The 13,807-nt window shown below is 37.5% G+C and overlaps 5 protein-coding genes and 1 non-coding gene across 7 annotated transcripts; 3 read left to right on the plus strand and 3 right to left on the minus strand.

Annotated features, from left to right (window-relative positions):
• Positions 1-69: 69 nt before the first annotated feature.
• Positions 70-1,776, minus strand: LOC105956741 (uncharacterized). Its single transcript, XM_012980633.2, has 6 exons — positions 1,266-1,776; positions 1,095-1,176; positions 938-1,004; positions 694-864; positions 544-604; positions 70-446 (listed from the first exon to the last, which is right to left on the minus strand). The coding sequence occupies exons 1-6, from the start codon at positions 1,501-1,503 to the stop codon at positions 253-255; spliced, it is 813 nt and encodes a 270-aa protein (XP_012836087.1). The 5' UTR covers positions 1,504-1,776; the 3' UTR covers positions 70-252.
• A 657-nt stretch (positions 1,777-2,433) lies between these two features.
• Positions 2,434-3,193, plus strand: LOC148766686 (plant/protein). Its single transcript, XM_088826599.1, has one exon. The coding sequence runs from the start codon at positions 2,664-2,666 to the stop codon at positions 3,123-3,125; it is 462 nt and encodes a 153-aa protein (XP_088682725.1). The 5' UTR covers positions 2,434-2,663; the 3' UTR covers positions 3,126-3,193.
• An 846-nt stretch (positions 3,194-4,039) lies between these two features.
• LOC105956742 (Thioredoxin superfamily protein) lies at positions 4,040-5,862 on the plus strand. Its single transcript, XM_088826066.1, has 2 exons — positions 4,040-4,896; positions 5,653-5,862. Exon 1 carries the CDS (start codon positions 4,208-4,210, stop codon positions 4,892-4,894), a length of 687 nt encoding a protein of 228 aa, XP_088682192.1. The 5' UTR covers positions 4,040-4,207; the 3' UTR covers positions 4,895-4,896; positions 5,653-5,862.
• A 358-nt stretch (positions 5,863-6,220) lies between these two features.
• On the minus strand, positions 6,221-6,303 carry TRNAL-UAA (transfer RNA leucine (anticodon UAA)). The gene has a single exon. It is a non-coding gene; the product is annotated as a tRNA-Leu (tRNA).
• Positions 6,231-9,477, plus strand: LOC105956744 (splicing factor U2af small subunit B). Of its 2 annotated transcripts, XM_012980637.2 has the most exons (5): positions 6,367-6,683; positions 7,165-7,333; positions 7,877-8,003; positions 8,086-8,609; positions 9,204-9,477. In XM_012980637.2, the coding sequence occupies exons 1-4, from the start codon at positions 6,447-6,449 to the stop codon at positions 8,585-8,587; spliced, it is 1,035 nt and encodes a 344-aa protein (XP_012836091.2). In that variant the 5' UTR covers positions 6,367-6,446; the 3' UTR covers positions 8,588-8,609; positions 9,204-9,477. The 2 variants fall into 2 exon arrangements, with proteins under 2 accessions (XP_012836089.2, XP_012836091.2); XM_012980635.2 differs by having other exon boundaries at positions 6,231-6,683; positions 8,086-9,477.
• A 438-nt stretch (positions 9,478-9,915) lies between these two features.
• LOC105956745 (histone deacetylase HDT1) lies at positions 9,916-13,171 on the minus strand. Its single transcript, XM_012980638.2, has 10 exons — positions 13,012-13,171; positions 12,593-12,663; positions 12,279-12,499; positions 12,139-12,164; positions 11,961-12,014; positions 11,680-11,873; positions 10,922-10,987; positions 10,736-10,823; positions 10,369-10,501; positions 9,916-10,272 (listed from the first exon to the last, which is right to left on the minus strand). Exons 1-10 carry the CDS (start codon positions 13,022-13,024, stop codon positions 10,209-10,211), a joined length of 930 nt encoding a protein of 309 aa, XP_012836092.2. The 5' UTR covers positions 13,025-13,171; the 3' UTR covers positions 9,916-10,208.
• Positions 13,172-13,807: the final 636 nt, after the last annotated feature.

A 13,807-nucleotide genomic window follows, 5' to 3' on the forward strand; every position in this document is an offset into this window, starting at 1 on the left:
TAATTTTCTTATTTTCATACATTATTAAGAGATTGATAAAATAAAATATGGTTGTGAATGAAGCAATAGTTCATCAAGAAACAGCAGAACTTGCATTTTTCGGAACACCGAAAACATACTTAATAACATTTCAAAGCTTCAAAGACAGAAATCCATTACCAAGGGGAGCTTCACAAATTCATAACATCATAATACTTTTAATTCATATTATTCAATACTCATTTCATAGCAAATCCCATCACTCAATAATATTCACTTAGATGAGGAACCTTCTGCAGTTGTTTCTTCTTTCTTGCCATAACGACGAACAACCTTGGAATAGAAGTTCCAATCTGGATGTTCCGGTGTAATCGCAGGCTGTCCAATCTTATGATCTTTAACATAAGACTGAACATCTTCAGCATCTGCTACGCCATTTAGGTATTTTCGAAGCTCTCCATCTGGACCTGAACAATTTTCCGAACGAAAAACAGTTTATTAACCATACAAAAACAGAATCGTATAAGCTGTAATTCGAAATAATTTTAGTTATATATATCTTACCTAGTAAGGTATCTCCGCGGTCGTGCTTCTTGTATGGTTGAGGGAAAATTGCTGTATTAGGCTGCAAATAAACAAATACTAACATGATTTAACTTGTATTTCAGATTAAAAATAAAATTAAGTACGATTTTCTTGACCGGGAAAAGGTACCGGATTGAGGAGGCATGTGTGGGGTTCGTCGTCAATCAAGAGAGTGTTCGAAGCAGAGTATTGTCCCTTTAATGACTTCTTCTCCCACAGGTCTTTCGTCTTCTTCAGAAACAGTGGCTTTTTATTGTTATGGAGGCAGAAATAATCTGATTCCATGCATTCATCTTGATTCTGGTAAAAGAAATTAAATAAAATTACCATTCTCAGAATAAAAATTGTGTAGAGCAGAGTTTATGAAATTTACCCAAACAAACAGGAACTTGTTCCTCATTCCACCAGTGATATTATCCAAAATACCTTCTATATTGTGTCTGATCAGAACCAAAAATGAAGCACAATCAAAACAGAGATAAAATAAAAAATAAAAAATAATTAAAAATTAGGGTTATGGTTTAACTAACTCCATTGCAGAGGACCACAGCGCAACTTCAAATCGTTCGAAGCAGAATTTCAGGAAATCAGTGCAAAATGGCCTCTTAAAAACTGTCTCGCAAAATTGAGATTGGGGAAGCAAAATTAGACGGAAAAACAAAATAAACCCTAGATGAAAAATGCAAAGATGGTAACTTTACCCCAGAATTTTCCATAAACGACGTCGGGGCGAAGTCCTCGAACAGTGGACTGATTCTTCAGGTGAACCCTGTGAACCAGTAATCCGCCAAGGCAGAGCACGAGAAGCTTCTTCTTAGGGCCGAGATTGAGTTTATCCAACGAAAGGCCGAGATCAACGTCGTTGCCGGAATCGTAGTCGTCGTCGCCGCTGCTTTCATCGTCGGAGAACACAAGTTTCAATTTTGATTTTTCCGCCATTTTATCACTTGATGTATTGACTGTGAGTGATCGGAGAGTGGTTATAGGAGTGGCATTATATAGAATCGGAAGATTGTTTTGAGAGTCTACTGTTTTTCTAGGTCTTTTTGCCTTTTGGTCTTCCTCTCTGTTGGAATTCCGAATTGATGATAGTACTATGCACGTACCCTTGGAAATGACTATTTTACCCTTGATATCTGTTGGAATTCCGAATTATTATAGTGTGTACGTACAAGAAATAATTGGCTTGTATGGATGCGTTACACTAGTGACAAGACTTCTTGGTTTATCCGGTGGATGTAAATATATATATTTTTTTATTTTGATAGTGGACTAGTAGTTAATTATATTTATAGACGTAATTATTATTATTTATAAAGCATGACACACAAAATCATATTTTTCTTTTAATATCCATTTTGAAACTTTGTTTTTTTAATTTATTGTTATTTTTTTAATATCCACTTGAAGATTAACATAACCCAGTGGCCCTAATGGGGAGTCGTAATAATCCAAACGAATCTTTTTATTTTCTTATTTATGCTTTTACTATTTTCTTTATAATAGTGGGGGTTATTTTCTTTCTTTATGAATAATAAAAAAGAATCGATTGGCTTATTTATACTTTAATTATTCCTTAGACTTACTTTCCCAGTCATTCTTTATTAGTATTTTTCTCAAACGAGCGGAGCTCAAGCCGAACCTACTAAATTTGTGAGATCGAGCCGATTTAGCCAGGTTCTAGTTCGATCGAGTTTTACTTTCTGAGCTCGATTCGAGTTTTTTCAGCTCAATAGCTCAAACCTATTTTTTATTTCTTTTATATATTAATACATAATTATTTTATTATATATTGTTTTTTAATTATATTACGAAAATAAGTTAGGGCGGGCCGCGATAGTTTTCCTAACTAATGGGCCACTACATTCAGTAAGGGCCCATTATGAATATGGACTTTTTCTACTAGGTTCCAAGACTTGTAGCTGATGTGGCAAAATCTACACGTGGCACAACGCCGTTTTGCCTCGATTAGTTGTGCCACCGCCTGTTTGGGTATGGATGATCTGATCTTCTTCTTCTCTTATTTAAAAGCGACCGGCGCCAAACACACCACTAGTTATTGCGCATAGCCGGCTTGTACCGTACAAGCTTATAGCAAGATGCAGCCGATAGACGACAAGAAGGAAACGGTGACGTTTCGATGCGTGAGCCGAGACGAAGCAGGGCAAACGCACGTGGAGAAAGTGGAAGTTGTCGACACGCAGAAAATCGACACCCTGAAACACATCCAGAAGAAGCTCATCGACAAAGGAGTTCACAGGAAGGATCGCCACCCGGTTGACGGCCTGCCCCTCGGCCTGAATCCGCCCAAGTCCGGCCGCGGCGGGAAGTACACGTGGGAGGGTCCGGCGGAGGCGGCGGCGAATGAGCTGGACGACGTGCCGGCGGCCATGGACGAAAACGATCCGAACTACGTGGATGAGGAGGCGGAGGAGAGAATACTGAAGGGGGAAGTTAGCGGTGTGGAGGGGATGGTGGTGGGAGAGGTTGATGCGCCGAAACTCGCCGTGGAAGGGGTGGCTAGGGTTGATGTTGATCCCAGATTGCAGCCCAATGTTTAGTGTTTTTTTATTTTTATTTTTTTTATTAAATGTTTTTGTAATATATGCAGATGTGTTGAGAGTTGAGTTCGGTTTGTAAGCAACTCGAGCAGGTCATCATGAACTTGCAGCATCTTCTGTAATTTGTGACAATAAAATAAGAAATTAGAACACCACGTAAATTACTGGTTTAATTAAGGGTTATGTACACTTTGCACCCCTCTCAAATATTGTTTGTCACCTGTGTTTGAAATCCGATTGCTTGGTTGAATCGCGAACTATTGCCTTATCCGGTCTGGTTTAATTGGTCGGTCGAACCGTAATATATGATCGTGGTGTAAGATCAATCTTTTTTTCGCGTATGATAATGTTTTTTTAAGGAAAATAAATAAATAAATGTCGTGCATTAAATAAAAATAAGTTTGATTTTATGCTTTAATTAGAAATGAGTAATCAATTAATATGTGCAAAAGAAATTATGTTTTACCTACTATAAAATTTATGTATAAATAATTATAAAATAAAAAATGAAAAAAACTGATTGGAACTCAGTTGAACCGATCCAACCGTGATCTAGTAGTTTGTCAGGTCAATGTTGAATCCGATTTTAAAAAACATAGTTTTGTGACATTTATCTCCTCAAACACCACTTAATTTGTATTTTAAATTTTAATTTTAATATCCTTAAGATTTCTTATGTTCTATTACATTAGAATAATTGGAAATAGTTCAATTATGTTATTAAAAATATAATATTTAAAAAAAAAAATTGTTGGCCAAATAAAAATTAAAAACAACTAAAAAATAAATTAATTGGACAAAAAGACTAATAAATTTGTCTCCAAAATATAATTTTAAAAACAAAAATGAATAGCCGTTGGGCCGGGTTCCTCCATCCAGTAAAATATTATTTAGAAAGCCCGATAAAGTTAAATGGGCTTTTAGAGGAATATTCGGTCAGTTTTCCCTGATAAATTACAAGTCACCGTTCATTGCAATATCCGCCCAACAAATTCACAAACGCCAACAACAACAACACACACACACACACTTCCCCTGTGTTGATTTCTTCTGCATTTCACATTTTCCACCCACAAACAACAATGGCAGCAGCCACCGCAGCAACCGCCACTTTCGCCGTCTCAAAGCTCGTCGCCTCCTCCTCCCCCAAACTCAAGCAGCCGTTATCCTTCCTCTCCACGCGCAGGAATCCAAGCTCACTCTTCTCCTCCTCTTTTGCCTCTTCTCCTCTCCGCCGCCCTCAGTCGCTCAGATTCTCCACCGCCCCCAAAATATCCGCCATCATCTCCGTCGGAGACAAGCTCCCCGACGCCACCCTCTCCTACCTCGACTCCACCGACGAGCTCCAAACCGTCTCCGTCGCCGAATTCACCGCCAACAAAAAGACCATCCTCATCGCCGTTCCCGGCGCGTTCACGCCCACGTGCTCGCAGAAACACCTCCCGGGGTTTGTGGAGAAGGCAGCGGAGTTTAAGGCGAAGGGCGTCGACGCCATCGCTTGCATCTCCGTGAACGACGCATTCGTGATGAAGGCGTGGAAGGAGAATCTGAAAATTGGGGATGAGGTTCTGCTGTTGAGCGACGGAAATGGCGATTTCACTAGGGCAATTGGATGCGAGCTGGATTTGAGCGACAAGCCTATTGGCCTTGGAGTTAGGTCGAGGAGGTACGCGATCTACGCCGAAGATGGAGTTGTGAAAACCTTGAATCTGGAGGAGGGCGGCGCTTTCAATGTTAGCAGCGCCGAGGATTTGCTCAAGGCCATTTAAGAGTATTTAATTCTCTCTCTTTGTGTTAATTCACTTTTGAAATTGAGGGATCTGCTCATGTATTGGTTGTTGTTTTTTTCCCTTGATTTATTATCCTATGCTTTGAAATAAAATGTGCAAATTGGATATGATAATCAGTGGTTTGATTTGTTATTTCTTAATCATTTCGAACATCGAGTTAATACAAAATTGGGATGTATATACTTTGAAGAGTGGCCAATAGGTTATCAAGCTGACTCGAACTTTCGGAGAATGTGTAGTTGGCTTCTTGAAAATGTTGTAGTGAGTGAGGTGATCTGCATTTCGTATTGATAACTATAGTAATTAACTCGTGGTTTTGTGCTAATTCGATCGTGTTTGTTTTCTTGTGCGGAGATGTTGGATAATAGATACGAACTACAAAGTACGTGTTTGTTGAGTACATTTTAACTCCTTCATCGGCCAATGTAGTTGAAGAGTATTTGTCTTGCGACTTCTTTATCGAGGTTTTTGACGTCTATGAAGAAGAATTCACAGTGAACCTTTGCACTGCATTTTGTGTTGTATGTATGTATGTATGTATGTATGTATGTATGTATGTATGTATGTATGTATGTATGTCAATCCCATGCTTTCATGTACAATTACGCGTTTGCCACTTGCCCACTAATCACCATAGGTTCCCCTAAACATTTTAACGTGTTGCGAGTTTTATTCATGCATAAACTATTGCAAGTTTTACCTAATACGATTGACGCTAGTTTTATTTTTAATTGCAGCTGTTGAGAATCGAAGAGGAACTCGGTTGAGAAGCGGGATATGCAGGAGCCAGCTTCCGTGCACCGTTTGAGCCCTTCATGTTTTTTTTTTAATAATGTAGTACTTTTGTTGTTCAAGGCTGAGCATGTTAAGCTCGTTTTTGTACTGATAATTTGCCTCACAAAAGTTGAACCAGTTGTTAGTCATATTATTGCTTGGATTGAGTTTTAGTGATTAGCTTCATTACCTTAAATTGATACTGATCATAGGAAACACTTGCATACCAATTATTGCCTGTTAAAAGGGTTTGTTGGCAAGGAATTATGCATGGCTAAATTTAATACTTACATGTGCATGCTAATCATGGTTGATTTATAATATGTAAATCTTTATGCAATTAAGGACAAATAAAAAAGTTAAATAACTAAAATTCAAAAGTATTGAAGGGAGAATATTTTTTTAGCATTTGAAGTAATACTTTGTACAATTTTTAGTCGCTAATATGTAGTCCAAATGTAACATTTAAATTTAAAAAAAATTGAAAGATAATTAGTGCATATTGAAAAACATAAGAGGAATTAAAAAACTTGCTGGCTATGGGGTTCGAACCCATGCGCACTTATGTGCAGAAGATCTTAAGTCTTCCCCCTTAACCTCTCGGGCAAACCAGCTGTGATGACAGTTTTCCAACATTATATTATTTATAGTGTAAAGAATATTGATATTTACAAACCCTAGTGCGCGTATCATTCGGTCTTCGATAAAAGAAAAAGAAAAAGGGTGAGCTTCTCAGCAGAAGAATTATCAGACAAGAATGGCGGAACACTTGGCTTCCATATTCGGGACGGAGAAGGACAGGGTTAATTGCCCATTCTACTTCAAGATCGGAGCGTGCCGTCACGGCGACCGTTGCTCGCGTCTGCATACGAAGCCGACGACAAGCCCTACGATTGTGCTTTCCAACATGTACCAGCGTCCTGATATGATTACCCCCGGCGTCGACCCCCAGGGCCAACCCCTTGACCCCAAAAAGATCCAATCCCACTTTGAGGTTTCCCCTCCTATTTATTTTTACCCATTCAATTCATCTATATTGTTTTTTTTTTTAATAGATTCATTCATGTTTGAGAAGGATGCGATTTCGGTTTTTATTTTATTTTTTTCCAATTATTTTGGAGACTGTAGCTCTGGTAATTTATCCAATTTTGGGTGGTTTTACTGTTACTTAATTTTAAAACTATTTTAGGTTTAGTTCTGGATTCATTTGCTGTGTAATTTGTGGTCAAACAAACATGTCAATTCCTTTCATCGTATTATTTTGACAAAGGAAGATCTGGTGTGGGAACTTTAGTAAAGATTAAAGAAGATGAAAAGCATGGAAAGCTAACTTAAAAAAAAATTAGTTTAAGAATAATCGAGTATGTCTTTCGGGCCTCCTTTAGTTAAGGAGCATCCTTTATAATGTTTGATCGATTTTTTTGTCTGAAATCCTGTATACTCGTTTTGTCTGAATATTGTTTGTCGGAAAACAGGATTTCTATGAAGATTTGTTTCAGGAGCTGAGCAAGTATGGTGACATTCAGAACCTGAATATCTGTGATAATTTGGCTGACCACATGGTGGGTAATGTCTATATCCAGTTTAGGGAGGAAGATCAAGCTCAAGAAGCTCTTCAGAATCTTACCGGAAGGTCTTACGAGGGTTAGTGCTCCTCGTTTTCTTATAACTATTGTACTTGTTGATTTAGGTTGTAAAGAAATACATTAATGGATGAAGAAATAGGATGTATGAGGCTGAATCTCAAAATTCTCTAGAAAATAATATTCGGCTCCATTTGGATGGAATGATTTGATTTCGACGAAGGTTTGAAATCCATCATCAAATACCTTTAGCCGAACAAGTGTAAGGGATTTGTTATTATGCATTCGAATTCGAAACCCCTCCTCCGAATGCTTCCATCCCAATGAAGTGATCTGTTAAACACGTTGTTGGAAAAGGATGCATCCCGTTTATACAGTTAAATACATACTGTAGGTTTAGTTTCATGCAGCTACACAGAAATTTATGGTCGATGTAATTTACGTACTGGTAAATTATATAGGATCGTAATAGAATAACCAGTGAAATGTGCTCCAGAGAAAGAGTTAATAATTCTGTGGTGGTATATTTCTGTTTGTCACATTTATGTTCTCGAGGAGGATTACTTGCACTGGTTTTGATAGTGCAAATGTTGAATTTACATAGGGCGTCCAATCATTGCTGATTTCTCCCCGGTGACGGATTTTCGTGAAGCAACCTGTAGGCAGTACGAGGAAAACGTTTGTAACCGAGGTGGCTACTGTAACTTCATGCATCTGAAGAAGATAAGCAGGTGTCTTTGATTAAAACTCTTTTTTTTTTCAAGTCTTTATTACCATGTCCTCTGTTGGTTGACGCATTGTTTTTGTCTGAAGAGAGCTGCGACAACAATTATTCCGAAGGAGTGGACGAAGGTCTGGGCGAAGCAGAAGCAGAAGCAGGAGCCCTAGTCCACGTCATCGAAACCACGAGGAGCGACATGGTGGTGGTTCTGGGAGGAGAGGAGATCACCGTCACCATGATAGAGGCGGTGATAGAGGCGGTGATAGAGTCGGTGACAGAGGCGGTGATAGGGGCGGTGATAGGGGTGGTGATAGGGGTAGAAGGCCTAGAAGCAGAAACCCTGATCGGAGGAGCGGAAGAAGCAGAAGTCCACCTAGCGGAAGGAGAAACAGAAGTCCAGTTAGGGAAAGCAGTGCTGAGAGAAGGGCAAAGATTGAGCAGTGGAATAAGGAAAGGGAGACGGGCCCCGCTGTAGAGAATAATACTAGTAAAAGTGACGACAGTGGAAGCAGGGCTTACCAGCAAAACGATGGCCAATCGAACGAAAATAGCGCCCCCCGATCACAGCAAGAAGATGGGAATTACGACTTCTGAAAGGCTTACGGAGATATTTACGGTCTGTGTTCTGGTTTTTTTTTTTCTTATTCCATTTGTGCCCTTTATGCTGATTTTCGGTTGTTTGTTTCCGATTTTCTTTTGGTTAGATATGGAGCACTGTGAGAAAAGGCTTACTGCCCTTTTTTCACTGTGCAGGTGGAGGGAGGTTCTTTCTCACGTGGTCAAAATCTCCATTTATTGACCATTTTCTCCCTTTCTTTTAGAACAGCAGGAAAAAGCTTTAGGCACGTAATTGCACATATATATCATTACAACCTAATTAGCCCATGCAAGAATTAAGGAAAATAATGTGGTCGTAGCTGATATAAAATATTGATTGAGCAATAGAAAATATTGAGTGTCTGCATATCGATAGGCCATATTTTCTCGTATTAGAAATAAAAATCCGTGTCATATAAGAATATGTATGTAATGGGTATGTTTGCGCTTCTGTACAACCAACGACGGGGTGAGCTGAATAATGGAGGTTTTAGGCGATTATTTATTAAATTTGTATAATTTAATAAAAATTCTCTCCAAGTTTTGCAGGGTCAGGTACTCCTGTCGGGGCGTGCTCCTTTTCATTCAAGTTTATATTGATTTTTGTATACAGGTTTTGCTGTTCTGTTTGCAGAGAAGCACTACGCCATATGCAAAAACATGTGTTTGGATTGCAGGATTGAGCGACGAATGGCATCTTCTGGTGTTTTGGTTTTATCGATGTTTTTCCTGTAGCCTACTATGACTGTTTTGTTAGAACATATTAATGGTTCTCTTCTTTTTATTGCCCGTGATATTCGCCATATGTACTCCCAACTTTGTTGTTACGTTTTTTGGTTCGGTTTTCTGTTAATTTAATGTGGTATTTGAGACGGATTTTCTTGCTATTTCTATGTATTGTCATGACTTTGATTCTATTTTCAAGAGCTCGTTATTATTATTTCATGTCCGACTCTCGGTATCATTACCGTAATGGAATATTTGTAAAAAATCTTCTATTTCTCTACCAACTATTTTCTATTTTTTTTCTTCACTATCTCATCAAGTAATCTATACCAATTTTATCTTTTTTATATGCGCAATCAAATCTATACCAATTTTATCTTATTTTTGGAATATTTAATATAAATATTTGCATTCCGAAACTTGGCTTTTTTATATGCGCAATCAATTCGTAACGTACCGTTATCTCTTATTACATTCTAGCCAATCATATTCTAAAGACTTGTACATCGTGCTAGATAAATTACTAGTTCGATAAAGCGTAAATATCTGCAGACAACACCTACTGAAAACAAGCACAAGCTAGTGATAAATAAAACGAATTTGTTACAGCAGAAGCATTTTATAATGAAATAATTTCAAACAATAGGAAGCTAGCTCCATAAAATTCAAGAGAGATACCATAACAATTGAAACATTCACCGCAGTAATCGCAAAACCGTACATCGGAGAAGACAAAAAAAGATAATATCATGCTAGATAGAGTAATAACCAAATCTGCAACTAGACTTCAAAACCTAACCTCCCTCTTTACACACCATTGAAACACGGATCATTCTCTCAAAATAAACCATGTCAAGTTAGCAAAATAGCAAAAAGCTCTCAGGACTCCAAATTACTTTCCACCGGCGTGCTTAGCTTTTGAGTGGGATTCCAGTGCTTTCTCGGAACCAAATTTCCTGCAGCAAAAGTTATTTTGTTAATAAAATATATTAAAAATAAATGAAATTATTTACATTATAGCTTAAAGTTTTATAATGTGAAGATGTACGTACTTTTCACAGCTATTGCAGGAATGTGCTGCTCCTGTTTTTGGCGTCTGCTGCTTGGGCTTGTTGTTAGCAGGAGTTTTCCCAGCCTGCTTTCCAGGGTGAGGTGTGTCTACATGAGCAGATCCTTTCTTGCCATCTGATTACACAATGGAAGAAAATCAGATTAACAAATTACTACATAATATAAACTGCAAGAGATCTACTACACCAATCAAAATCCTGCCACGAGTATCGATGGTTATGATTGTGAATATGCTTTGCCTAACAATGTGCATTATGAATTGATCAAACAAATGCCAACAAATGAATACGTAACAGAAAGCAATGAGAGAGATTCGAAATACTATAATGTGGAAAGCAGGAAAATCACCAGTTTTCTGTGGAGTTGCTTTTGCCTTTTTGTCCGGAACAGGTGTTTTGGTAGCAGATTCTAAAGGTCTCTTCTTGCTTGTTTCTGCCTGTTAGTACAAAAATTAAAATCGTATTAAGCCTAAGTACGCCGTATAATTAATACAATTGGTCCAGAGCGGAACAAAGTGGAACTTGTTGCCCATACCTTCTTTGGAGTCTCTTCGTCAGAAGAGTCATCGGAGTCGTCAGAAGAGTCATCCATATCCGAATCCTGTAATATAACAGAATTAGCTAAAATTCCAGTATTAACAATATCTGTGCATAAACATCATTATGTACATAATTTTGCTTCTCAAATATAGCTAGGGTTAAAAAAATCGACAGGCGAAATTCCTAAAACCAAACCAAAGAGTGCTACAACCTAAATACTAAAGGCCATAAAACCCTGTTATTTGATCTAACAATAACGTGAAATTAAATGTAATGAAATGACTCCTCATTAATCTAACTATTGCAATTTGCAAAACTCTCACGTGACATAATTGCCAGCTAGAGTTATGTTCATTTCCCGAATGTTTAAACAAGTAAGCCAATAGATTAGTAAGAACACAGACGAACAAGATGAGATAACTTGTGTACTTAAAAACTCCGAGCTAGCTAGAGTTATGTTCATTTCTGTATTCATCAACTATTACTTTTAACACCTACCAAATCTAACTTAAAAAAGCTTAAGCAGAAAGAGCATTTTGGCAGGTTTATTTTATCATGGTCAATTGTTTCTGCAGTACAAGCACAAATTAGATTGATAGAAGCAAAGATGCTTCTGTACAGAGCAATAATGTAACCAAAAGTGAGAGCAATATGACTTAATCTTATTTATATGTAAACTCGCAAAGTGTTCGCAACTAGGAAATGGTATAATTATATAAGCCAACATAGTATCTCCATATTGATTGACTGTACCTCAGAGTCGTCTGTATCAGACGAGATGTCGTAATCGCTACTGCTAGTTTCTTCATCCTCTTGGGGCTTCACATCTTTATTTGCCTCAACAGTCGTCACTTTTTTCTTACCAGCAATTGACTCCTTCTCTTTGGCAGCAACAGCCTTCTTGGGTTCCTCCGGTTTTGCCGGCTTGGCGTTTGACTCAGGTTTCCCTACAAATTTACAGGCCACATCAATATTCCTTGAGAGAATAGTATTGTCTTAAGATTACAAAGATAGAAAAGTACGGGACTAAGTACCATTGTTTGCAATGTTAGATGGGATATCCTCCTCTGAACTCGAATCATCTTCACCTGAAAATAACACATATATTCATACAAGTTATTCGACCAAATAAAAAACATACAGGCTCCTAGCAGAACTAACTAAAGGAATCAATAGGTGAATAATGATGGACATGAAGAGAAAGATAATCACCAAAGGTTTCATTCCCGGGTAACTCCGTGGCAGATGAAAAGCAAACAGAGAGTCAAGGAAGATAATTCATATAAAGTTATTGCTTGTGACTAAAATAATCAAAGAAATTTAAAATTGTGAAAAAAATGCATAAAGGATATTCTCTTTCAAAGGGGTTCTCTGCCTTGTATCCATAGAAGTAAACACTTCCAGTTTTCAAGTTGTGAGAGAGCTCAAAATCACGGTCAAACACCAAGTCAAATTGCTGTTGAGGCAACTTATCAGGGAACAGAGTTCCAAGGACCAGTTTTTGTCCATCAACATTCAAGAACAAATACACAGATCCATTTCCTTTCTCCTTTTTCAGTTCACCAAGACAAGCCTACAGGTCCAAATAAAAATAAACATTTTATATAACCTAAAAATAATATGATACGTACATGAAATTGGTACAAAACAAACTCCCCCACCATACCTGAGAAAGATGCACAACCATGCCATCTCCAGGAACCACCTTAAGAGGTTCTCCACTTTTCACTTCAACTCCTGGAAGAAACAAACTGATGTATAAATATCCACCAATACACACACACACACACACACAACACAACTATCTACCAAAAACATTGAACAATATTTTCAAACACAAATTTAAGCATGAGTGTCCAAACCGAGAACAGAAAAAAAATTACGTGATTCAAAATAGAAACGATTTTCAGTGCGATCTATTTACGGTTTCCACAGCAAAAAAAAAAAAAAAATAGCGTTCACTGTCAAAGATGATGCAGAAATTAAGATATCAAATGGTGAAAGGCTATCGTCCTCATTCCAGAGTAGACATACATAAAATGAATCGCGATCATTAGCAGATGTTGTAGAGAGAGAAAGCCTTACCCCAAAACTCCATTTCTGTAAGCGAGCGAGAGAGAGAGAGAGAGAGAGCGAAGGCTGAGGTTTAGAGAGAGAGAGCTAGGGTTTTGGAGAATGGGGAGTGTAGTGTAGCTGACAGGGAGCTAGCAAAACGCGCGTTAATATAAAGGAAGGAAGTGCGCTTGATTGGGCTTAGGGTTTAAAATTGAATATACTGTCAAAAGCGTTTGTTTCTGAAACGCGCTTTTCACTTACATTCGCGACTCTGTGGAATCACGACCGTTACATTGAGGCCCAATTGTTTCGAGGCCCAAACAGAATAGCACAAGCAAAATTAGTGATAAATATGCTCGCTCATAATTATTGAAAAAATAATAAAATAAAATAAGTAGTTGGGTTTTTGATTTTCCAGTCTACAAGTGGAGATTTAAATTCATTTTCGTCTAATTTGAAACAATTGACCGAAAATTAATTTCTATATTAACTTAATTATTTTTACTAGATATTAACTTAAATTAATTATATGCATACTCTACAAGTATCCACTTGACATTTTTGGCAATGCAACTAGTTGGGTTTTAATAATAATAAATAAATAAATAAATAATCCAAGTGGATTAAAAACAGCTAAGGGTGGGATTAGAATAGCGAGTCAAGTATCTTTCATTAATTAAACATTCGGCTAATGGTATTATTAAGTATTAATTTATGTATTATAATATCGTAAATTTACTAGTGAAATGATGTTTTACGTGGATTAGGGTATGTCGTTCATTAGCATTAATTAAAAAAATAATAATAATAAGGGTAAATTACAAAC

Source organism: Erythranthe guttata, chromosome 12 (assembly GCF_056151865.1).
Source record: "Erythranthe guttata isolate IM_541 chromosome 12, IM_541, whole genome shotgun sequence".
Taxonomy (NCBI): Eukaryota; Viridiplantae; Streptophyta; class Magnoliopsida; order Lamiales; family Phrymaceae; genus Erythranthe; species Erythranthe guttata.